This window comes from Danio aesculapii, chromosome 9 (genome assembly GCF_903798145.1).
Source record: "Danio aesculapii chromosome 9, fDanAes4.1, whole genome shotgun sequence".
Classification (NCBI taxonomy): Eukaryota; Metazoa; Chordata; class Actinopteri; order Cypriniformes; family Danionidae; genus Danio; species Danio aesculapii.
In genome coordinates, this window is record NC_079443.1 from 14,235,480 (window position 1) to 14,262,568 (window position 27,089).

General features: G+C 36.4%; 1 protein-coding gene across 17 annotated transcripts in view; it reads right to left on the bottom strand.

Annotated features, from left to right (window-relative positions):
- mycbp2 (MYC binding protein 2) overlaps positions 1 to 27,089 on the bottom strand; it is a 239,118-nt gene that overhangs the window by 72,581 nt on the left and 139,448 nt on the right. For 16 of the 17 annotated variants that reach the window (XM_056464968.1, XM_056464976.1, XM_056464962.1 and 13 more), the window contains 14 exons: positions 23,129 to 23,271; positions 22,863 to 22,963; positions 22,500 to 22,718; positions 17,586 to 17,808; positions 13,859 to 13,977; positions 13,446 to 13,533; positions 9,426 to 9,475; positions 9,177 to 9,349; positions 7,032 to 7,176; positions 6,756 to 6,962; positions 4,666 to 4,721; positions 4,451 to 4,566; positions 3,864 to 3,961; positions 903 to 1,019 (listed from right to left, as the gene is read on the bottom strand). In XM_056464968.1, coding sequence (XP_056320943.1) covers positions 903 to 1,019; positions 3,864 to 3,961; positions 4,451 to 4,566; positions 4,666 to 4,721; positions 6,756 to 6,962; positions 7,032 to 7,176; positions 9,177 to 9,349; positions 9,426 to 9,475; positions 13,446 to 13,533; positions 13,859 to 13,977; positions 17,586 to 17,808; positions 22,500 to 22,718; positions 22,863 to 22,963; positions 23,129 to 23,271 — 1,855 coding nt within the window. The remainder of the gene's footprint in view (positions 1 to 902; positions 1,020 to 3,863; positions 3,962 to 4,450; positions 4,567 to 4,665; positions 4,722 to 6,755; positions 6,963 to 7,031; positions 7,177 to 9,176; positions 9,350 to 9,425; positions 9,476 to 13,445; positions 13,534 to 13,858; positions 13,978 to 17,585; positions 17,809 to 22,499; positions 22,719 to 22,862; positions 22,964 to 23,128; positions 23,272 to 27,089) is intronic. The other variant, XM_056464974.1, reaches the window with a different exon arrangement.

Below are 27,089 nucleotides of genomic sequence, written 5' to 3' on the forward strand. Positions count from 1 at the left end.
CTGAACTAAACTGAACTTCAACTATAGCAACTGAAGCCAATTCAATCTACATCTATGTAAAGCTACTTTGACACAATCTACATTGTGAAAGCACTATAGAAATAAAGACATTAAAGAATTAAATTCACAGGAGGGCTAAAAATTAGCCTTCGACTAAAAGAAAATACACGTAAGTGCAAATATAGAGCTGTTGATCTAACATCACCTGGTTGAGAACCACTTGTCTACTGCCAATGAGTCAGCAAAATGTGACAATTCGCTAATGCTAATAGGCGATGCTTCTCTCCATTGAGTTCACTGCACTGTCGGGTCATGTGAAAGGGCCTTTAGAGAAACTGACGGCATTGTGCATGTGAGACTGGATCTTATAGGAGCTATCAGTGATTGGCATGCAGCGTTGGGCTGGGATGGATAGTTCCTATATGACATTAATCTACAGCCTCAAAGTCTCCTGCATGTGAAGCAAAAGATAAGCAAATGAATGCTTCTGATCAAATCAAAAGTCAATTTAGAAGCTCAAAGAGATGCAGAACTAGTGTTAAAAGCCATTTAAAACTGAGGTGGTCAAGAATTAACTTGTGTTCAGTGATTAAAGGATAAGAGAAACAGAAGCACTTAAGGGATAGTTCACCCAAAAATGAAAATTGAGTCATCATTTACTCACCCTTCACCTGTTTCAGTTTCGTTATTCTGTTGAATACAAATTAAGCTGTGTTGAGAAGTGTCTGACTTCTGTTTTTCCTACTATGGAAGTCAATGGTTAACATTTTCAACTTATTTTGTGTTCAAAAGAAAAACTAAGCTTATAAAGGTATAAAAACCACCTAAGGGTGAGTAAACAGTTTTGGGTGAACTGTCCCTTTAAATAGAGAAGAGTTTGGCCCTATTCTAGAGAGGTTTACCTCGTCAATGAATGTGATGGTGCCATTGACTTGGACTATGCCTATCTGTTCACTCTGCAGAGAAGGGTGACTACGCACACGCAGCCCTGCGCTGTCCTTGGCCACAAATTTGCGCACCTGAGAGAAGCAGAGGGGGAGAGACAGTGAGATAGATGAGAAGATGGCAGGAAGCTGCAGTCAGAGAGCAAGAATTCACAGCACAGAGAGAACAGAACCCGCACATCCTGTCAGACGAGAGAATTGATGAGGTGTGAGACAATCGACAGCGAAGAGCAGGAGAGACATTTGATTGTGCAGTTATGTTGCTTGTTTCCCAGGTTAACGCTCAGTAAAGAAATGTGACACTATTTGGGCACAATCCCAATTCTAACCCCCTAACCCTTCGGTTAACGTGAACAGGTGTCCTGATTCTCTTTTTTGTGTAGAGGTATGGGAAATACCATATAAAGGATTCCTACTCAAAGCCAAATGTAAAATTCTGTGACTTTTAGTCACTTAAGCTTAATGTCCATGATCTACAATTGATAGAGAAACAGGAGCCATTGCGTTGAACAGATACTCCAGAATTTTCGCTAATATACAATATACTATATTATTATTTATATTAATTTTTACTTCAATAAAGTGTGATCCATATAACAATCATTTTTGAAGCATTATGTGACACTAAAGACATGATTTACAGGCACAATATGTGGTTTTCGCCACTAGATGGAGCATATTCACAACAAACAAAGGCGTATTTTGATGACGCCAAGATTTAATGTAGAATCAAAGTCACCAGTTTTCAACAATAATATTTAAAGTCACCAAGATAATACTAAGTATTTATTTCAAAACCATATTTAATCAATCAACTAAGGATGAACCGAAACCACTTTTTTACAAACCAATACGAGTACAAGTATTTTAATTTGTGTACTTGCTAATATTGAGTACCGATTCCGATATTTCTTAGACTTGGTTTCAATGAAAGTGCAATTAATTTGACAGGAGGTTTTATTTTTTGCCCGTACCAACGATGAACACAAACATTTTTAACAAAAAAGGAATTCCTACTCTGAACCAAATGAGAAATTCTATGACTTTTAAGGACCTAAACTTAATTTCCATGATCTACAATTGATAAAGAAACATTGCATTAAACAGTTACTCTAGAATGTTCGCTACATTTAACGCATTAACAATTTACTATATTATTATATATATTAATTTTTACTTCAAAAAAGTGTGACCCATATACAAATTATTTTTGAAGCATAATGTGACACTGAAGACACGATATGAATGCACAATATGTGGTTTTCGCCACTAGATGGCGCATATTCACATCAAACAAAGGCATATTTTGATGGCGCCATGATTGAATGTAAATTCATGGTAGTTGTCACTTTCATGACATCCTACAGGAAGACAACAAATACCCACAAGGCAGAAATCATGAGATAGATGAGCTAAAGTATTCAAAACCTATTATCATGTTAGTATGAAGCAGAGTAAATGTTATTGCACACTGAATCCAAAATTTTCCTCCTCAATTTTCGCACATTAAAAAATAAATTCGACCTCATATTGTGTCAATCGTACTGACACACTTTTGTCCGTCATAAAAAAAATAAACAGTGCTCGAGATTTTCCGCTTTTCGCATCTGAAAAAACGCTTTGAGAGGTGTTTTGACAGTTCAGAGCCACTGTACAAGCAAAAAGCTAAATACAGATTGCCGTCAGTTGAGACAAAGATAACTTTGACAAACACTATCCATAAAATAAAGACAGAATGTGGCGGACAGCTATATGCTGGATACAGCGACTGACGCACCTCACCCCTGCTGCTGCTGCTAGGTGTGTGTGTGTCTCCATACATTTGACGAACTGCCCATAGACATTATAATAAAAAGCAAGGTCCGCTTTCGGTCCGTTGCTTTGACTCGCCAACGCGGCCACCATCTATTGTAATGTCTATAGGTACTGACAGTCTCTCTTCAATATTTGTTTACATACGTGAATGTGTTAAGTATCACAAGCAATATATCAAAATTCCACTGACTTCTTGAAATAAACTTTGCATTGCGGGATAATCGTAGCAGAGCACCTCTTTGAAAAGTAGAAGAACTCTCTCCTTCCTCTCTATGTAAGCTAGTATTAAATGAACACAATATGTAGCATATTCCTCTTTCTTTTTCTACTTTGGAAAAGAGAACAAAGTATCACTGCTTGAACTGACTCCGAAATGTTTTGCGTTTTTTCCTGATGGATTAATTAATAAGCATCGGACTCAGTGTGCAATGTTTTTTTATACGACAAATTTTTCACATATAAAAATCTCAAAAACGCATATGAAAATTTCAGACTTCAGTGTGCAAAGACCAAAGCCAAAGTAATGCCACAATGCCAAAATTACCAAAATAGCTCAAATTATGCCACAGTCGACTTCTGGTTCTTCTGGTCATGATCACATAGGAAAGAAGCAGTGCTGTTTTTTTATGATAAATATATTTTAGTGCTCAGTTATAATGCTGCTCTGCGCAGTGTAATAAAATGCATTTAAGGCATTGTTATTATTTTGTTGGTGTTTCTCTGTTGTCTATAAAAACAAACCAGAAATGAAAATTGCTTATTTCTCTGCATTTGAAATTTTTTTTAAACAATTTGTGATCATTTAAGTACATAAGCCAGCAAAAAGCAACAATGTTCTAGTGCTTTTGGATATTTTAAATGTAAAAATCTTACATACTGTGCCTTTAAATGCAAAAAAATATATATTTTAAAATGTAATTATGAAGGTAATGTTGTCAAATGGTGTAAATGAAGCCTTGGTGTGCATAAGTCTTCTTTAAAAAACAAAAACATACCAAATTTTCAAATAATATAGGCAAGTAAATGAATAGTTGAAATGGTTGAACCTGATACATCAGACAGTGTGTCTCAGTACCTCTTAAACTGCTAAACTTGGGAACTCACCTTGCTGGGTTGAGGTTCAGCTTTAGGTTTGACCATCTGTGTGCCAGGAGGGATCATTCCTTTGGGTGGGTCTTTGACCTCAACCTCCAAACCAGCATCTGAACAAACAATACTCTAGTTAGCATTTCATTAATAAAGGATAGTTTGCGCAAAAAAAAAAAAAATTTAAACGTGTTTGAGGTTTTTTCTTCTGTTGAACACAGAGAAAGATATATAAAATAATACAGCCAATTGCCTTCCATAGTAGTTTGTGTTCCTATCATGGATGTCAATGGCTGATTTTTTTCCCCAACATTCTTCAGAATAACATATTGTGCTCAAAAGAAGAATAAGAAAGTCATGAAAGTTCAGAAACACTAAAGGTTAAGGAAATAGGTGAACTATCGCTTTAAGGAGCTTTTTAATATCACTACTAATGTATTATCAATAAAGCACATTAACTGCATTCTGTTCAAAGCAGAAATATGTATATTAAGAACATTTATAGCTCTAAAGCACTAGCAAAATAAACTGATTGGGTACTTTTTTTCAAGCTAATAATGAAGAGCTCAAATATCGAAGTGTATTAAAATCTAAAATGCGATTACCAATCTCGATGCCATCGATAGTCACATGAATGGTATATAGTCCAACAGCACCAGGGGTCCAGTTAGCGCTGTAAGTGCCATCTGTGTTGGCCCGGATAAGCATGTTCTCACTGGGCCTGAGGAAAAACCAAGCAAATTGAACTTGAGACCTGTTCTTGCATCTCAATTTGGCCTGTGATATATATTCAAGTCAGGTAGAAATGTAGTCTTTGAACCTTTTTGGTGTTGGTGAGGCAAAGCGAAGCTCCTCAAAGGAGTAATTTTCATATGCCTGGATAAAAAAGACAATAATTGACATGGAAGAAATGACATTTATTGATGTAAAGTGAACTTAAACCTCCTTGATTATAAAATATGATTATTTATTTATTAATTATGTATATATTACATTTACAGCACACAGGAAGCTTAATATGAAATTTTCTTATTATTGCTTATCATTAGCCCCTTTCACACAGTAATACTGGTAAATATCTGGAAAATTTCCAGAACAACTTTACCGGTAAATTCATAAGTAAGGTGTTCACACAGGCACGGATGTTCTGTAATTTCTCCGGAAAGACACATCCATTCCAAAATACCAGTAAATTCTGACATCATTAACTAGAAATGACCTATAAACGGCAGCGCTTGTATTTCTAAACATAAAAGGGGTCTGTCTTTCTTTATGGTTTCAGTTTTATTTAAAGATTTAGCATTCATGCAGCTGCTTTGTGAGACATCCATAGGCAGAAACGCAAACTGCAGCTGTTTACACACTTGACTGCATTACAAATTATGTGGATGAATAAGCATTGTGAACAACTTCTATGAAAACATACGACGGAACACTTTCAGATGTTGAGATGTTCATAATATGTATGTTTGCTGGTGCTCACCGGCTCCTTCACATGCACACGCGTCAAGCAACTGAAGCAGAGCTTGAAGGTAAACAAACGGCGGTTTATCATAAGCATTTTATTGATATTTTTTTCACAGTTGGCATTCAGAAGGAATGTAGAAACGTTATCTGACTAACATCTAGCAGCTAAATGTGTCTGGAAAAAATTTCAAAAGCTTTTATTTTTATAAACCGTGCAGATGTGAGTGTTCTGATGGGCTGAAGTAGATGTCTCAAGTCAGCACGTTCTAGACATGAATGCATTCTTTCTGGCAATCGTCCTTCTGCGTTCACACAGCGCAATTACTGGTAAACACAGCAAATTACTGGTAATGTTACAACTTCTCTTCCCGGAAAATTGATGGAACAAATTTACCTTTATTTTCAAAAAGGGTCTGTTCACACATACAGACCTTTCCGGAAAATTGCCGGTAATTTTCCGGAAAGGTCTGTATGTGTGAAAGGGGCTAAAGTCTAATGTAGACATGTTTCACTGTTGCATTTGACACTTACATTAAAAAGTCAGTATTTTAATCTTCCTCCATTAATAATTTCTCTTTTGAGTGGAATTGTTACTTTTCACCCCACAATAATAGCAAAAACTATTTTTAGCCCAATGGGGTAAACAAAATAATCTTGTTTTAGTTTTTAAATAAGAGTATTTTGATTTGAAACAAGATTTTTTTTTCTGGCTTTAAAATAAGATTATTATTTTCCTTACCTCATTGGCAGATTATTTAGTTTAAGAAAAAAATTTAATTTTAAATCTGAAAACAAGACAAGAATAATGAGAACAATAAAAATAAGAATTTTAAGATGAGGTTTTAAGATTAGAATTTTTTAGATATGTGGATAAGAACAAAAAAAAACTCTAAATAAGAAAAACATTTTTGCAGTGTAGGGACAGTTTTTTTTTAATTGAAGGTGTGGTCCAGAGTGTATTTTTAAAGCTTGATTGTGATTATGGGGTGCAAAGCAATGTGTCCTAATGCTTCATTTGTAGAAAATCACGTACTTTTTTTCATATATCCTACTTTGATTGTATACAGCTACTCAGCTAACATAAAAACGAGTAGTTTCCTAGTTCCTCTTAAGACCCGCCCTCAATAGGCTCTGATTGGTCAGCTAACATAATGTGATGTGATTTGCAGAACAGCTCCACATCACCAGGAAGCGTCTCTGTTTGGCATTACGTATGTGCGTAATCTGAAGGGTTTATGACATCATTAACCCAGATGTTTTTTTTGTAGTCCCAAACTTTGTTCGCTAAGCTAACTCTGTAAAAGCCAATGTTTCCCCTTGCATTGAACTTTGTGTGAACATAAACAACATCTCTGAATGTAAGACGCTCAGTTACATTAAACATTAACTAAAGTTTAAAATATGATATCGTAGTGGATCACCCCTTTAAGAGATGGAACGAACCTTCATCATAGTGATGGCGATATAACGAGCCTCCTTGATAATCATAGGCTCGTACGTCGCCTCCAGTTTGGGTGCTGGATGACCACCGAATGTGAGATCAGTGCCTGATGTAGAATTAGACGAAGTGCCTGGCAAACGCTGCAATTTCTTCATGTTCTCCTGCTGGATGGACTTCTTCTGAGAGACTGGAACAGCTTTGACTTCAACCTACAACAGAGAAAAGCCTGTTAGACGTCGGTTTCATAACACAGCATTTGATTCTATAAAGATGCTAACCTTCATGTTTGGCACATGCACAACATCTCCGTATTGGTCTTTGGTCTGGACCACAACAGTAGTGGGCCAGCCACAGCGTATGTCGTCTTTGTTAAGGATCAGTGAGGTCTTCTGAGGGTCTGCGTAGGAGTCTGGCTGAAGCCACCTAGGAAAATAGAATGGAAAAGATGCTAGGATGAGATCCATAAATGATGAAAATACTAATTTAAACAACAGATAATTTGTATGTATAAAAGGGATAGGCCGGCACAATATTACAATAATTATTCAAATAGTATTCAGGTACTTAAATTGAACATTTAAATGTAATGTGATATGTAAAATAACAGTGGATAGTCTTCATTGTATAAATAATGCTGTAAAATGCATCTTTATTGAAACCTTATTCTACCCCTTTTACATGACATAATATAAACCTTTGGTGTCTCCAGAATGTGTTTGTACCAATTAGACCATTTTATTATACCCTGGTCAATATGTGAAATTTGAAGTAAGATTACATTGGAGCTATTTTGTTGCTTTAAATGCAAATGAGCTCGTTCTCCCTGCCCACCATTCCGACATGAGTGCCTATGAACCGGTAACCCCCCACTGACCCTCTGAAGCCAATATGGTACTTCCGTATTGAAACTGCAATTCATTAACTCGCCTATGGGGGCTGGCTCTAGGAACTCCAGGTTATTTCTGACTGCAATGGTAAATTGGCCAGTTTTACAGTAAAACATCTTTACAGCCTGATGTTCACGATGGTTTTGGTGCATATAGCTAATGTTACCCTTCATGGCAACTGTGAGGGGGGTGAATTTTTTTTATAACTCATCAGTTTTGTTTTTATTAAGTTATATTAAGTCTGCATAATGACAGCTAGGTCTCGCTGGTCGCTGTCATGTCACCTCAGCTGATTACGGCTGATTAGCCGCTGAGCTTGGCAAATTCATCATATTTTTTTTGTTTTATGTGGCTTTACACAGTCAGTTGCTTTTTGGAATTGTTTCCTACAGTTATCAGATGATATGGCATGCTGTGTGCACTTAATTGTGCTCACAAACCATTCACGTGGCCACTATTTCCCAGGTGAGTGCAATTCTTACATACTTATATAGCATATCTATAAATGTGTTTTTTCTATTTAGGATAACTTATCATTTATATTTTTCTTTAGAACTTGAATGCACTCCAGAATCTGACAGATTGACTAGCTGTAGGTTTTGGAACAGTCATCTAAAACGTTGTCATACAGGGTTATACCTGGACTTCATAAATAGCCTTGTATTTACTAACCCAGACTATATTTGAAGTATTTGTAAGTAATTTGCGTTTTCTTCCTATTAAAAAAATTAATAATTAAAAAAATTCTTAGTGGCTCAATGTATTACAACAGTGTTTTTAAAAGACTAAACACTTTATTGATATAGTGTAAAACCAAGCACAAATGCTCAAAACACAAACAAGTCGCAGGTAATGAAGTATTAAGCGTTTCTCCTAGAAAAAATGCTAGCACCCGTCTGTAGCTCCGCCTCTTTGCCCTTGTTTGGTCACACCCGGTCAGTGCAATGATGCGCAAACAAAATGGCGATGATTGGCCACCCCTACTAGTAGCTTCATTTGCGCTCTTCAGAAACCTATGGGTGACGTCATGGATACAATGTCCATATCTTTTACAGTCTATGGTGCCTATGGAGACTAAGGTCTTCATTTATAATGCCTCTCACTTGCTGACAAAGTTTTTGCAGCCTACTTGCAAAAAAAGATAAAGTGTCTAGGCATTAGATTGTCTCTAATGGCCGTGACTTTCCTGCTCCGATGACACGTACAAAAGGAGAATGTCAATTAAATGTTTCTGCAGACTGTTTTTATGAATTGTTTTTATAAAAAATAAGATTAATGTGTACCATTAGAGGCTGGCTATATCCACACACTGTTGCCACACAACTGGGTTTAAACCCCTTATAAAAGTGATTTTTGCATAATAGATCCCCTTTAAACTCTCTTAAAATGCCTTAAAGCAGATGCAAATGATAAATGTTGGTGCTGATAAACTATAACCCCAACTCAACATTGCATATCCAGTGATTTGACTATTTCGGATGCACACATTGTGATATGGACGCTGAAACGATAAGCTGAAAAATGTTTGAGACAGACCTTGCGAGTCGCCCGCCACTGGAGTTCTGCACGCAGGTGATGAAGTCCTCCAGGAAGGAATGTTCGTTGGTCTGCAGGTGCAATGGCAGGTTCCCTTCCAGTGCTTCAAGGATGGTGGGAGAATGAGACAGAGCCAGTCCCTTCCCCAGTAGTCCGGAGTGGGATTTACAAACCTGTTCAACACAAAGACACCATTAAAGTGGTCTTTGATCATACTAACAAAAACCAGAACTATTTTTAATACAGTACCTGGAGTGAGGCCTCCTCTAAAATCTCCAAATCCTCCTCCAGTTCATTTCCTGTAGGACGAAAAAGAATACATATAATAAAACAAAGACAAGACGTTGCTTAATTTAAAAAAATAATTTGTACATAAACTACATACAGTACTGTGCAAAAGTCTTTGGCTACCATTAGATTTGATTAGATTGTAGTATAAAGTTTTCTATTCATTTATAATATAATATAATAATCTGTCGCTCTTTACCTGAACAGAAATTATATTTACTGTGGGGAAAATAAGTATTAAACACGTCATGTTTTTTTCCTGGACATAATATTTCTAAAGTAGATGTTGACGTGGAATTGAACCAGATTGTGGTAAAAACCCAAACAACACAAACATAAAAATAAAACTAAAAATCTGAAAAATTTGTTGTGTAATAACAAGGAAATGACACAAGAAGAAAGTACTGAACAACTGAAGCGTATTTAATACTTTATATTTAAAGCTTTTTTAGTGATAGCAGCTTAAAGACATCTCTCATATGGAGAATGAAGTCACATGCATTACTCAATTGTGAGTTTTACAAAGAGTTCAACAAAATCTTTAAGGTTCTGTGGGTCTTGTCTATCAAATCTGATCTACAGTGCGGGCCATTTATATGGATACACCTTAATAAAATAGGAATCGTTATTGATAATAACGTCTTGTTTGTGGCACATTAGTATATGTGAGGGGGCTCATGAAAAAATCAAGTTGCGTTAAAACCAAGCACACCATTGTTTTTCTTATGAAATTCCCAATAAGTTTGATGCGTCACATGACCCTCTTCCTATTGAAAAAAAACAAAAGTTGGATCCAAGATGGCCGACTTCAAAATGGCCACCATGGTCACCACCCATCTTGAAAAGTTTGCCCCCTCACATATACTAATGTGCAATAAACAGGACGTTAATATCACCAACCATTCCCATATTATTAAGGTGTATCCATATAAATAGACCACCCTGTATAATTTGTATTTTATATTGGATTTAAGTCAGGTGATTGGCTGGGCCATTCTACGGCTTGTTTTTCTTTCTCTGAAAGCATTTGAGAGTTTCCTTTGCTGTGTTTTGGATCACTGTCTTGCTGAAATGTCCATCCTGGTTTCATCCTCATCATCCTGCTAATGTAGATGTTGGACTGAAGCAGCTAATATTTATTTACACCTCCCTTTCTTCATGTGTTCAATACTTTTACCCTGTGTCATTTCTTTGTATTACACATAAATTAATTTGTAAACTAATTAGATTAGTTTTCTTTGCATATATGAATTTCTTCGGTTGTTACCAACATCCAGGGAATATTTCAAGTCAATGGCAGCATTAGAAATATGTTTTCTGAGAAAAAAGATGTGTTTAATGCTTATTTTCCCCACTGTACAGATAATTATATTGATTATGAAATTATATATTTATAGATATTCATGATATTTATCGACAAAAAACAGCTAAAACAGTCATGAAATGGCCCAGACCTTAATATAGTATTATGGACAGCGGGAAAAAACAAATAAATTAGAATATGAACTTGTGTCTGGTATATGGACTCTTACAAAACACGGTCTTTTGCTAGCAGGAGCCATTTTATTCTAAAAACTGTTTAGTTTTTTTTTCAATTTTGTGTACATATTTCTTTTCTATCTGTTTTTATCTTAATCCAGAGACCAATCTTATATCTGGAAGGTCATTAAAACTTTGCAAAAACACCTAAACTATATATTAACTGTTTTAATGTCTTTAAAGTCAGTGTGAACTGGAAGTTGTTGAGACTTAATTCAGTATGTTGAAACTAAATATTGAGTAGGGGAAGGGGCTTTCTTTTTGCACATTATTCCCTCGTAGCAAACCAAAAGCAAGGGGTGTGTGGTTATGAATATTGTGGCTGAAGTCGTCAAACTGATGTCAACAGAGAAGGAGCGCCACTTCAAACGCAGCCCTTTGGACTCTATGAAAATGGACATCACATGTCCATGTTTTCATTTAATGTAAAGCCTGCAATCCATGAGAGTGGATAATCTTCATCACAACCAAATGGTGGTAAGGCTCGGCATGTTGTAATTTGAAATAAATTCACTACACTGAAAAGCAGCATGGCATCACTTCACTCCAGACATAAGCCATATTTACAATGTTTTTATTCAGATTAATAGATATATTTGGCAATATTTCATCGATTGTATGTAAAAAAAAAGAGTGATTGCTCTTACTAATTAGAGTTTAAAATCTTTTGTAACATTGCAAGCTTTAGATCAGGATTATTTCAAATATGTCTGTCCATTAGGATGTACAATAGGTTCAAGATATGTTCCTGAAATTAAATCTCCAGTAATGCTGACTGAACTTTTTTTATATTAAAAAAATTATATCAATGTACTAATCTATTGCTGAATGTTCTTGGAACTATCTCAGATGTGGACATTATGTGAAGTGATGAGGAAGATGAAGATAAAGTTTGTTATAAACTAGGTGCAATCTACACAACAAAAACCTCAAAATTAAAGTAAAAGTTTTTGTAATTTATGTTGTTATAATGTATAGGTGGGCATAGATTATTTTTTAAAATCTAGATTAATCTCACTGTAATCTTGGAATTAATCTAGATTAAAATGGCTCATTTAAATTCTGCCGAAGGCATTTAGAATGTGTGCTACCCAAATAATGACTAAATATAAGTCTTTGAGAATGGGTTTCTCAAGCCAGGTGGCGCATTACACCAGGGGCTCATCTCCTGTTTCCAAAATGCATCACAAACTGCTTGAGAAACTGTTCTACTGTGATAATTGGTGATGAAAATAAATGATGTTCAATAAGACGTACTTGTGTTTACTAACTGTTAATTCAGTTAAACATTAATTTTGAACTGTAGGCCTACATAAGATTCAAACAGCGATTTTTGATCACCCTAATCTGACTAAAGTCATAACTGAACTAAACAGAAATGGAATTAAGAGTGGAGTATGCATATATTAGTGGCATTATTGAAATAAACACAGCAATCAAATTATTACGTCATGTAGGACTTTGCCATATTCCACACACACAGCTGTCAGTAAAGTTTTTATTTTCAGCATGCGTTATTAAATTCCACAACACTCTTACCAGTCCTTACTCCTTATTTCCGTCTAATACCCCAGTTTGTCAAGGGGGCATGAATGAAATGCTCATGAGTGAATGTGAAACTGCCAAACTGCAGTTAATGTCACCCAAAATTACATGAAACTCTTACATGAAAGCACTTCCGGTAAACACCTTAATTATATTATTGTCTGTTAAGGCAGATTACTAGATTACAGATGTCCATGTTAACGTAGTCAGTAGTCGAAGTAAGTGAAAGACCCAGAAGGGCATCCTGCTGATTTGATTCAGAAGGGCACTTTTTTGTCAGACGGCTCACTGGTTTTACTTTCATTCACTGTCATTCATTTTAAAAGCACCCGGTCTATTTTATTTGTACATGTTTTACTCGAACGCATTAATTCTACAGGTGCCTGATAGATGTGGAACTAAGATTATTAGATTCACTCTAGTGAACTGCATCTATGTTAGCACGTCACGTTTGATGTGGTAATTTCACACATGTGGTAAATATACACAGGTTCGAAGACTTGTTCTCGCCACAGTGCAATTCGGCCAGGTATGCATTCATGCTAAAATATCAAGGTGAAAGTTATCATAACTTGCATAGAATAGACCCAACTCAACTAAGAGTCTCGCGTTAATGCCGATAACGGCCCACCACTAGCATAATGTTATATTGCAGCTGGAAGGGCATCCACTGCATAAAAACATATGCTGGATAGTTGGCGGCTCATTCCACTGTGGCGACCCCTGATGAATAAAGTAACTAAGCCGAAAACACAATGAATAATGTGTGTTAGCAAAAAATAAACATTTAAAATTTTGATTTCACACAGACTTCCAAACATAAGCATCTACAGCAGCATGGCACATAACGGTTTCTATCCATCTTCTCCAATGCTGCAAAGCAGCAGTCACTCTTACCTATGGGTAGGGCAAGATCCTTTTTCATGAGAGCAGCTGCACACACGCTTCCTAAATAGGCCAATTCCTTCTCCAACTGAATAATTCCCTGAAACCACAGTCGCATGACAGATGTCTCAAATACATATGCAGTATGGGTCACTAATCCTTTCTCTGATCTAATGCATACCATAAGTAGGATGCTAGCAGTAAACAAAACGCAACTAAGAATCTGCAAAGGCTGAACATGAACAGTTTAATACAGATGCTTGTATTAAAATGTCTCTTTTTACTCTAGTAAAGTTACTCTTGTTTCTTTTTAAAATGCAAATTAATAATAATGAGGGATGAGGGTTTTTAAAAGTGAAGATAATATAGGCTCCTGAAACATTACTACATTCATTTCATGCACATCTCAAGAAGAGATTTCATACCTCATCAAGTCCAGGGTTAAACTCATAACCGACAGCTACACATTTAAATCCGTAGAAAGAGGCTTTTTCATCTTTCACATAATCCGATGCAGTTTCCAAGGAGAAAAGGGCTTCGTTACCTTGCATAAAAGAAAGTAAACAGGTAATGAGTGAAATAACAAGGTAATGAACCAGTGGAAAATAACACATTTTGAATAATAATGATGGCGGATGACAAAATAATCACATGCTGCTTCCCACTTTGCGTTCTATTAGTCCTAAATAGTATTCAAAAATAGAATTAGTAGGTCCCAAATCCTATTATTCAAAGTTATCCAGATAGTATAGTATTTCTGGTAGAAATTCAAAGTGCATTGTTGCATCCCAATTCAGATACCATCCATCCCAAATAGTATTCGAAAATAGAATTAGTGCGTCCCAAATAATAGTATCTTGAAATGTGTATTCTAAAGTTACCGGATGGTTTACAATTTCTGGAAGAATTTTGAAGTGCAGTTTAGTGCATGCTTTAACCGCTCACAAAACATTGCGCATTGAACATGAATTCGATTAGAACCAAAAACATGGGTAAAAAGGAATAACAGAATAAAAAATGGCAGATGCACAAGCTTGACGGTTAAGTGGAGTGGCTTTGGTAAAGATATTTGAATTAATATCAAACTGAAAATATGAAAATCACATTTTCCTTGAGTCATATTTCATTAGCCACGACTATGTATTTATAAAGAGGTGTTAGGCCATTAACTTTGGAACACATAATTCTGCAAACGCCTTCATGAAAGACTCACAGATGACGAGCCTGTTGCTGCATCTTCAGTATTAAATATGAAATGTGGATGATGTGACAAGATGACTGACGGGGAAAGTAACAAGCAAAATAGCAGACTGTTATTGAGTAAGTAGTATGTCCCAAACTTACATTCTTTTCTGTTACATGCTCAAAAGTATGGGAATCCAGGAATCTGGCTACAAACACTAGTAAAAGATGTTAAACTACAAAATTGGTAGGCACATGAGACCGTCCATTAAGTGGGATGGCTGATGATTGACGGGGAAGGTAACTGACAACATTACGGTCTGTTAATGAGTAAGTAGTACTTCCCAAACATGCATACTTGTCTGTTACACACTCAAAAGTATGTACTGTACTCATTCTTTATATAAAAAGAACACACTACTTTTAGAAAGTAGTACAAGTAGGCAATAATTGGGACGCAGCACAGATCTGTGCTAATATTGGCCATAAAACGTTGTGTTTACTTACAAACACTAGTAAAAAGTGTTAAACTACTTAAATGGCAGACATGTGAGACTGTTACATGAAGAGGCCTCAGTAAAAATGTTTGAATGACTGTAAATTAATATCAAACCATATTACATCTTATTTCATTCGCAACAACAATGTAAACTTTTATAAAGACTTTTATTTTTATTTTACCTTTATTACCTTTAAATGTATAATTATGAAAACATCTGAGAAGAATTCTCTGCATGAAAGACTCACAAATGGCAGATTCCCATCTGCTGTTTATACAATATACCCTCACCAGCCACTTTATAATGTACACCTTACTAGTACTGGGTTGGACCCCCTGTTTCTTTCAGAACTGCCTTAATCCTTCGTGGCATAGATTCACCAAGGTACTGGAAACATTCCTCACATTTTTGTCCATATTGACATGATAGCATTATGCAATTGCTACAGATTTATGTGCTGCACATCCATGATGCGAATCTCCAGTTCCACCACATCCCAAAGGTGCTTTATTGGATCGAGCTCTGGTGACTGTGGAGGCCATTTGAGTACAGTGAACTCATTGTCATGTTCAAGAAACCAGTCTCAGATGATTCGCACTTTATGACATGACGCGTTATCCTGCTGGAAGTAGCCATCAGAAGATGGGTATACTGTGGTCATAAAGGGATGGACATGGTCAGCAACAATACTCAGGTAGGTTTGTGGGCCCAAAGTGTGCCAAGAAAATATCCCCCAAACCATTACACCACCCCCACCAGCAGTGGGTCCATGCTTTCATGTTGTTAATGCCAAATTCTGACTCTACCATCCCAATGTCGCAGCAGAAATCAAGACAACATTTTGCCAATCTTGTATTGTCCAATTTTGGTGAGCCTGCAAGGTTTCTGCTATATTCATTCTTCCATGGCAGGGCGCCAGGCCAAAATTTATCCCGTCACGGCTACATTAGAGCTTTTCATTCAAAACATTCAGTCGTGTTTTTTTTTTTTTTTTTTTTTTAATGGCGGGTGATAATCGCACCAAAACGTATTAAAAGGTAAGTAAATTATAACAAACACGACGTAGAGCCGTTTCACTTTATTTCAGGACGCATTAATGCCACTCTGTACGTCTATTAGAGACATTCATTAATATTCCAAGCAAATCTTATAAATGTTGGAGACATACTCATTACATAAACGCACTAAATCGCACTTCAGCAGTGTTTATTTGAGAGCGCACAAGAAGATCTGCGCTTGAGCAGCGTATATTTGAGGGTGTGCAAGAAGTTTTTTGCAAGAGCAGATCAAATCGGCGTGCAAGCAAAGAGATTCTCATGCTTGTAGGCTATTACATAAATACACGACTTGTAATACTGCGCTCACAACATTTGTCACTGAAATAATGCCACAGGTAGTTGGTAGATCTGTGTAAAAAAGGCCTGCCACCACAGCTGGAAAAAATCCTAGAGGAAACACTGGCCTGTGCGAATTGTAGCCTCGGTTTCCTGTTCTTAGCTGACAGGAGTGGCACCCGGTGTGGTGTTCTGCTGCTGTAGCCCATCCGCCTCAAGATTTGATGTGTTGTGCATTTAGAGATGCATTTCTGTAGACCTTGGTTGTAACGAGTGGTTATTTGAGTTACTGTTGCTTTTCTATCAGCTCAAACCAGTCTGACCATTCTCCTTTGACCTCTGGCATCAACAAAGCATTTGCACCCACAGAACAGATCTTTTTCGGACCATTCTATGTAAACGCTAGAGATGGTTGTGCATGAAAAACCCACAAGATCAGCTGTTTCTGAAATACTCAGACCAGCCCGTCTGGCACCAACAGTCATGCCACGTTTAAAGTCACTTAAATCACCTTTCTTCCCCATTCTGATGCTCAGTTTGAAATGCAGCAGATCGTCTTGACCATGGCTACATGCCTAAATGCATCGAGTTGCTGTCATGTGAATGGCTGATTAGAAATTTGCGCTAACGAGCAGTTGGACAGGTATACCTAACAAAGTGGCCATTGAGAGTAGTAGGAAATTAAATATGAAAGAAATGTGGATGATGTGTGGAGATGTTCGAGAGGGCATGTAACTAAGCAACGTAAAAGTTGTTTAATAGGGAAACAGTATGTCCCAAAACTTGCATACCCTTCTTTTTATTCTTCACAAAAAAAGTACACACTTTTTGGACGTAGTACAAGTATGCAAATTGGGACACAATACAGTCCTCATATAGGTAACATTCTATAAACAAATCCACTATCTTTCTGTTGCAATCTGGTGTGCATCAAACCCTTAGTGAGATATTGTTTGGAAGTCGTGTTAAGTAAACGTCATGCTAAATCTCATCTTTTGATCTCATCTGCTGATCATCAATAAATACTGACTGTGGCTCACATGAACAGCATATGAATGAGCATGAGAGCATATTAATGAGCATGAGAGTAAAAAGTAAACATTTATAAAGTTGGTAGACTGGGACACAACCATTACCTGGCAGGACCAAGACCGCCGTGGGCCAGCCACTTGAGCCAGAGAACTTCTTGAGCTCAGTCCAGCTGTTGATGGTCTCGTGAGCCAGAGCTTTGGAGCCGAGCCCAGAGAAGTGCAGTGATCGGCTGGGGATCAGGAGACGGAGGACATCTTCTGGCTGAGCCGTACCACACTGAGGATCAAACTCAACTGTCATCCAGCGAACACAGTCTGGGAATGAAACCTGAAATCCAGAGCAGCGGGAATGTGATTAAACTGTTCTCATGAAGAAAGACTGGTCATAGCTCATTTTAATTTGTGACAAGAGAATCAATTACGTTTTTTGGCTTTCATCAAGACAAGCTTAGAATATATTGTCCTGACAAAGATTTGTGTAAAAAACCTTCAAGTGTCAAAGTTATTGTTAGATTAACTGACCAGCAGAAGTGGAAAGAGGATTAAAAACATGTACTTAAAAGTAAAAGAAAAATAATTCTCAATTACCAGATAAAGTACTGTGTCAAAAAACAACCAAAATTCATTCATAAATTATTCGGCTTAGTCCCTTTATTAATCTGGGGTCACCACAGCAGAATAAACCGCCAACTTATCCAGCATTTATTTTATGCAGCGGATGCTCTTCCAACCACAACCCATCACTGGAAAACATCCATATGCACTCATTCACTACAGTGAATTTTAGCATACCCAATTCACCTATACCACATGTCTTTGGACTTGTGGGGGAAACCAGAGCACCCGGAGGAAACCCACGCGAACATGGGGAGAACATGCAGACTCCACACAGAAATGCCAACTGACCCAGCCGAGGCTCGAACCAGTGACCTTCTTGCTACGAGGTGAACGTGCTACACATTGTGCCACCTCGTCACCACACCCAAAATGTTATATTTTAATAAAAATTTAGAAATGATAATTTACACTCTCTCATTTGGTTTAAAACATTTTTTAATTTTATTTTTCTTCTGTTAAACAAAAAGAAGATATTTTAAAGAATTCTGGTTGCTGGAACCCACCGACTTCGATACAGGAAAACAAATAGTATGGAAATCAATGGATCCCAGCAACTAGCATTTTTCAAAATATCTTCTTTTGTGTCCAACAGAAGAAAGAAACTTGAACAAGTGAAGTGTGAGTAAATGGAAATTTAATTTTTGGGTGAACTATCAAAGGTGTATGAACTTTACCTTTAAGTAAAATCACAATGTGCTCTTGAAAAGACACAGACACACAGACGCAGACGCACATGCACACACACACACTACTAGTTGTTAGATACTTGAGAATACTGTTAGGGAGCTGATTGGGCATACTGGGTGGGTTGTTTAGGGTGTTGATTATTTCACTGGGAGTATATATTGTTCTGGAATAAGTTTATGGTACTACTGGGGAGTCGATTGTGTGCTTTGGGTTATTGTTTGTAGGCATAGGACGATAACCAGTTTCAAGGTGTATCATGGTTTGGAAAAGTCTTGGTATTAAAACCGTTTAGGTATACCAGTCCTATGGTATATGTACATTTTTACATGTTTTTTGAATGACTATTTCAATGTTTTTTTTTTTTTTGTTTAACAGTATCTCTAGCAGAAAAGGACCCTTAACATCAAAAGCTACTGCTCAGTCCACAAATCAGCAAACATTTCAGAAATTCAAAATCTCTTTATACAGCAACATTCAAACATGCGATAGACCTGAACAGAGCAGTGGCTTTACTTTATATTCACAGAAAAGAAAGATATCCAAAGATGCCTTTTCAAGTTGTGAAGAATTCTGTGTTTTTGAACCCAGCAGAAGGCAAAGATTTATTTAAATTATTTAGCCTAACATGATGACTTCTATAAAAATATTTGTAACATTCCTTAGAATAAAAAATACTGTGTACTATGGGGAAAAAAAGTTGCTGTTTTCACCCAGAGTTTTAAAAAGAACACAGATTCAGTAATCACAATACCGTGATATTATTATCCAAGGTTTTCAAACACTCCGAATCTTATACCGGCCCTTGCATAATTGTTTGTGATGTTCTTGTGGTTATGTACGATGTTCCACGAGAACACATTAGAAAAATGTCTCAAGAGCAAGAAAATGTTAACAATGTTAAAAGGGTGGTCCAGATTGTATTTTAAGGCTTGGTTGTGTTTATAAGATGCAAAGCAACGTGTACTCATGCTTCATTTGTAAATAATCTAGTTACTTGTATAGCCATTTCAGTTTGAGTCTGAATCAGACAGAAAATGAAGAGGACACAGCTGAACCTCACGCCTGCTCTCTAAAATAAATCCTGAAAAAGGACCTAAAATCTTACATATATATTCGGATTATAAGCATGTGTAAGTAATATGAAACATTCATAGATTTTTTGCGAGTTCATTATTTGAGATGTAGAACGCAGAGAAAGCGGCTGCATAGAGAGACACTACAGTGCTGGTAAAGATTGTGGCTGTTTACAGCGGTTTGACGGATAAATATGAATTTGTAGCTAAATTTTTTTTGCCAAACAGCATTTCCTGTTGTTTACATCCTCAGGGCTTAAAGTAAACTGTAGATAAACTGCACAGAAGGACTTACTAATGTTGACGATTATAACAAAAATAAAGTAACAAAAAAACTGGTAAACTGAGACTGAGATAGACCCTCTTCAATGATTATGCTTTGCGCCATTTATTTAAAAGTACAATCAAATAAAGTGTTTTCTTCTAAACAATAACAAGCGCTCAAAGTGCTAAAGAATTGAACTGCTAAACTAAACATTAGTTTAATTATTAGATTAATGAATTAGATTAATAAGTGCTAAATACTTATTTTTTCTTTTTTACTATTTTCTATTTTTTATTTTTTTTACTTCTTGTAAGCAATGTCCTGCAAACTCTTTCTTTTTAAGACATTTGGACAAGAAGATGGAGCTGGTACAGTGGAGAAGGCTGAGGGTCTGCTGTTTGTCCAATCATGTTTTTTTCTTCTGTCAAATAAAAATATCAGGCTACCTCAAATCAATCACTCCATAGGAAATATGCATTTAATTAATGCTACGCTGTTATTATTATTATTTCACAAAACCTCTGTCACCATTTTTAATAAAAGTCATTAGATTAAAGATTGTCTTATGATTATGACTTATTTCCTCCATCTAACTCCTCTCACTCACGATTCATGTGTGCGCACCCTGTGTGTAATGAAAGAAAAAGACAATGACAATTTTTGTAAAACAATTTTGTTGTTTACATATGATATTGCATTAATTTGCATACATGTTTTATAAGCTGTAAAATGAAAGCCTCAGTTTGGTGCGGAGTTATCATTTTACAAAAAATAGGAAAATCTTTGGATTTGTAGATTTGTTTGATTTGTAGATTATGTAGGATATTTTAAAAACTGATATTATATAAGAACTATTAATAACTGTAATTTTCCAAATGGAAAAAAAGGTTGGTTTGTTGGATGTACACTAAATCATCAATAGCCTGTTTGTTAAGTTCATGACGCGACTCCATACAGCACAGAGGCCATCAGCGTCAGCGCTGGTTTGTGTCAACTCGTTTGTGTCAAACTGTGACCAGAAATATTCTTCTTTCAGTCTGTTTCTTTGGCAAAATACGTCTGTGTACACGTGTGTTTGCACATGTTACTGTGCCGCCAGTTAACAAATATTTGTTGCACATTTAGAGGACGATCACAAAGAGCACGCCTTTCCGTTCCAAAAATGAAAGGCGCACCGCACTGCCTTTATGTTGACAAGTAAAAAGAAGCTCGATGCTCTTTTGTATGTCACTTGGAAACGACTGAATCAGCTGACGCAACTTGTGCGCAAGTCGTGTTGCTATCCATGTTATAATTGTAATTTTAATAACATTATGATATTCAAGATCTGTAAAGTAATATAACTCTGGAGAGAAATGGCGACCACTCCATTGTCACCTTGACAACATAAACCCTGCTGTCACCTGAACAGAAACCCTGCCTCTGCTTTCATTTGATTGAAGAATGAAAAGGACGCGACTGACATATCACGCTTTTTCCGCTTAAACACACAGCGTGCAATGGAAACGTGAGGCGCCCAAGGTACATAAGCAGCGCGTAAAACACTCGTGGCCATTCAACAGATGCCCCTCTCAACACAAAAAGTGTGTTCACTGTGATTAGCCCCTTGTGCAGCCAAACTTTTAAAATATATCAAATAATGTTTTTTAATCGTTTAACTGATACCATTAATCGGTTACAAAAGCACCCTTCCGGTTAACGGTTAATCGATTATTTTAAGCATCCCTAATCAAACCGCATGTGCAGGCTCTAAAATATTATTATTTTTTAAAAATGTAAAATACTTGCAGTTTGTGGCTCAAAATCCACAGCTTCTTCTATTATTCTTTGAGGAGTTTTTAGCCGAATACACTTCTGAACTGGGAGAAATTGTGGAAGTTCTCCTGTGTCAAATGCTAGAGCTATATATTTTTTATATGTTAATTCTCTGGAAGATAATTAATAAATAATTAACATAATAAATTGTAAGCACTTCTCTCTTTGTGTCGTGTTCTTTAAAAACTCAAATACAGAAACAGAAGCTCTGTGGAAATAGCAGCGTTTGGACAGCCTTTGAGCTTTCTTTACAGCGCCTCTGGCCACACCCCTTTGCTGTGTGGGTTGTCTGCGCATGGTGAATGCGCGTAACCTAAAGGGCTAATGATCTCATTAACCCGGATGTTTTTTTTTTGTAGTCCCCAAACTTCATTCACTGTAGGCTTTGCTAAGCTAACTCTGTAAAAGCCAATGTCTCCCTTAGCATTGAACTTTGAGCATCATACAATCAGAGATGCTGTTTTGGTTCAAACACAAAGTGGTTGTAAGCATGTAAGGTGGTTTCTAGAAAATAAATCGCTAGATTTGTTGAATATAAGAAAGAGAGAATTCCAGTTGTACCTTGTATTGAGTGACACCAGCCTGCTTGTAGGGGTGATCGCTCTCTAGAACAGCATAATGATTGGATGTGGTACAAGCTGATAGGCCCTGCTCTGGCTGGTTCCCAGTAGTGCTGTCAGTGGATTGGTTAGGGTTGAAGGTGGGTGGGGCATATTTCTGGTTCAGGGCAGAAACAGCTGGAAGAAGTTCCTGAACCAAACCAAACACCTCCACCGCAGCCTAACAAAAATGGCAAAACAAAACAGTTTGGCATCAAGCAATATACTGTGAGAAAAAAAAACTAACATTAATTGACTTGGCAGAGAACACGGTTCATTATCACATCAAGATGCAGAGCTGCCAATTACATGAAGAAAATCTTACCTTAGGGACAGAGGCAGCCACAGGACCAATGTATGCCAAAATAAGTGGAAGCAGCATTGAAAAAAGACTGGAGGAACTCAACAGCTCTGGAATGTCTTCAACTGTAGAAACATGAGTAACATCAGCCAATGTGCATTCATGTTAAAGCAAATATTACTCTTTTAGGCAAAATAAATGTTTTATTTCTATCCTTTTAACAAATGGTAATGCATAAAACCATCAGTGCACAAGTAATGTGTTAAGAAAGTAAACGAAACGATCCTCACCATCCACAGCAAAGGCCCTATGAAGGAGGTCTTTGGCTGCCCGTACAACTACGCTGACTACAGAGAGGGCTCGACTGCAGTTCTTGTCCTCTTCATTGGCTTTGCTCAGCAGCTGTGACTGAAGATCACCATCATATTCACTCCTGCAACACACAAGCACAGTCATTTTGTTTCCATCCAAAGATGCAAATCAAACTGGAAAATATTAACGACTAAAGCACTATTTTCATTAGGGGTGTAATGGATCATGGTTGATCCATGATTAGTGCAGATCACAACCCAAGGCTTGAAACACACATGGCCTGTGGATTAATACATTTTTTTTACTGGTAGATAAATCCTAAATTTGTAATGATCACAGAGAGATCACCTCTCGCGTCATTCAAATCACATATAGAAAGGCACTTAGGCTTTCCGGTCAAATATAAAGACGACAGAAGAAGTTGTGAAGGGTTATTCGGGATGTGGTGGTGTTTATTAAAGGTGTTTTCTGTCACTACTTGTTTAGCCTGCATCAATGCATTTAGTGTACGCTGCACGATTAATCAGTAATTGATTGGAATCTCAGCATTCACGCAACATAAATTATAAATTATGATGATTTGCATATGTCTATTAATCCTTTAAATCGCTGCTTCAAATCTGTGTTTGAAAAACGCAAAAATCAAGAAAGAGATTCGGTCTTTAGTCTTTTGAGTTAGTTATGAATTACAAAAAGGCAAATAACATAGAAGTACTGGAATAACAGTTTATTGTTTAGATATAATCACTGATGTTTATAGTAAAGATTAAAATACCAGTTTTAACAACATTTAAAAAATGAAAGTTGTAGGCTGCAATTACATTACGTAGAGGTGGTGACAAGCAGCCATCAAAAATATGCCACTGAATAATTCTTCAAAAATGACATCTAGCAATGAAACATGAAGTTTTATGAGTGAATAACTGAATCATTTATTAAAAATGAGACTAAAAATAAATATGGGTTGTACAAATTATGTTAGATTTATACATGTGGTGTTATAAGCAACATTAAATTCAGTACTGTCAAAAAACAATAAATTTTTGACAGTACTGAATATTTTACCATTTATTTTATTCAGCTGATTATTTCTTCATTTAATTTTTTTATAAAAGTACAGAGACTTGCACGATCTGAAAACATCAACCTGCAGTCTTGACACACTGCCCACATCATTCTTTAAAACGGTGTTTACCTGTTTAGAAATGGATCTTCTAAAAGTGGTAAATGCTTCACTTCTCTCAGGGATTTTTCCAAACTCACTTAAAACTGCAGTTGTTAAACCTCTCTTAAAGAAGAGCAACCTGGATATTACCCTATGGAGCAATTACAGGCCCATCTAAAATCTCCCTTTCATTGGCAAAATCATTGAAAAAGTAGTTTTTAACCAGGTTAACAAGTTCTTAAACTTCAAGGGGTGTTTAGACAATTTTCAATCTGGTTTCAGACCACATCACAGTACAGAGAGTGCTCTTATAAAGATAATCAATGATATCCGCCTAAATACAAATTCAGGCAAACTAACAGGGCTGGTACTGCTCGATCTTAGTGCCGCATTTGACACTGTCTGCTGGTACTGCTCGATACTGGTACTGCTCGATCACAGCATACTTCTGGATAGGCTGGAAAACTGGGTTGGGCTGTCTGGGACGGTCGTCAAATGGTTCAGATCTTACCTTGAAGGGAGAGGTTACTATGTCAGTATAGGTGACCATAGGTCAAGGTGGACACCCATGACATGTGGAGTCCCACAAGGCTCGATTCTGGCACCTCTCCTGTTCAACCATTATATGCTCCCTCTGATCCAAATAATGAGAAAGAACCAAATCTCCTACCACAGCTATGCTGATGACACTCAGATCTACCTAGTCTTACTGCCTAATGACTACAGCCACGTTGACACCATTTGTCAATGCATTGATGAAATTAACAAATGGATGTGCCAAAACTTTCTTCAGTTAAACAAAGAGAAAACTGAAGTCATTGCATTTGGGAACAGAGATGAGGTTCTCAAGGTAAATGCATACCTTGGCACTAAAGGTCAAGCAAAAAAAAATAAGGTCAAGAATCTTGGTGTGACTCTGGAGTCAGATCTGAGTTTCAATAGTCATGTCAAAACAGTTAGTAAATCAGCTTACTATAAACTCAAAAACATTGTATGAATTAGATGCTTTGTTTCCAGTGAAGAAACTTGTTCATGCTTTTATCAGCAGTAGGGTAGATTACTGTAACAACATCCTCACTGGCCTTCCCAAAAAGACAGTCAGACAGTTACAGCTCATCCAGAATTCTGACCAGAACCAGGAAATCAGAGCACATCACACCTGTCCTCAGGTCTTTACACTCTCTTGCAGTTACATTCAGAATAGATTTTTAAGTATTATTACTTGTCTATAAATCACTAAATGGCCTAGGACCTCAATACATTACAGATATGCTGACTGAATACAAACTAACAGATCACTCAGATCTTTAGGATCATATAAACTAGAAATTCCAAGAGTTCAGTCAAAGCAGGGTGAATCGGCTTTCAGCTACTACGCCCCTCGCTGCTGGAATCAGCTTCCAGAAATGATCAGATGTGCTCCAACATTAGGCACATTAAAATCAAGACTGAAAACACATCTGTTTAGCTGTGCCTTTACTGAATGAGCACTGTGCTACGTCCGACAGATCGCACTATTATGTTTTTCTCTTCTTTTGCATTCTTTTATAACACATTTTACTGTTTTTATGCTTTTTGTTTTTACATTTTTATTATTTGTTTTTATTTCTCTTATACTTGTTTCTTTTATTCTTTTTTATGTAAAGCACTTTGAATTGCCACTGTGTATGAAATGTGCTATATAAATAAACTTGCCTTGCCTTGCCTAAGTTCTGTTAGTTAAAACCAAAAAATTCTTGCAGTGCTGTTTTGTAATAAATGGAAAGCAAATTACATTTGTCTCCCGCCCCTTTTAGGCTGATTCGAAAAATGGTTTGATCCATGACTAAAAAACCATTATGTGATCCTAACCATGAGATTTTTGATCAGTTACACTAATTAATGCGTTACACACTCCATTAATGCGTTCCAGTCACGGCTATTTTATCTCTTACAACAAAATCATTGCTCAATTTCTGCTCCTGAATACTGTTAGACTCTCCAGAAAACTGTTTATTTCACTTTCATATCTGTATGTGGTATATATATATATATATATATATATATATATATATATATATATATATATATATATATATATATATATATATATATATATATATACACACACACACACTTGTAATTGATTATAATTTATGCAAACGCACTGCATGGAAAAAGACTTAATCATCCCAATCTATCTAAATGAATGAAATCTGTCCAAATAGAGCTAATCAATCCATCTGGTAAAATTATATTTATATCGCAATATATATGACAGGTAAACAAAATATCGCAATGTCAGATTTTTCAATATCGTGCACACTTGAATGTGCAAATGTGTTTCCGCTGTATTTATGAGCATTCTTTCTTATCAGAAAAAAAAGTTTATCCTATTCAGTTATGCACAAGTTGTTTATGAGCATTTTCATAATTTATGCGCATCTTGGCATTAAGATCAAACATTTTTGTATGCAACATTACAAAATGTGCATTTAAATAGGTGCATGGAAACTAGGGGTGGGACAGTTCAAAAAATGCGCGGTGAATACCTGAATGAATACCATTTAGAAATGGCACACATCAACATAAAATATATAGCCATAGTCTACCATTTACAGTATTAAAAAAAGTTATTCTTAAAGCCATGTTTTCTATTTTCAGTCAGTCAGTTTTTACATAGTCTATTGATATTGATTAATGATGACAGCGTGCTAGTTTTGGCTGCTGTCATAAAAAAAAATTCTTCCATCAATGTATACTTTCACTGCGTTCACACCTATAGATCAATTGTT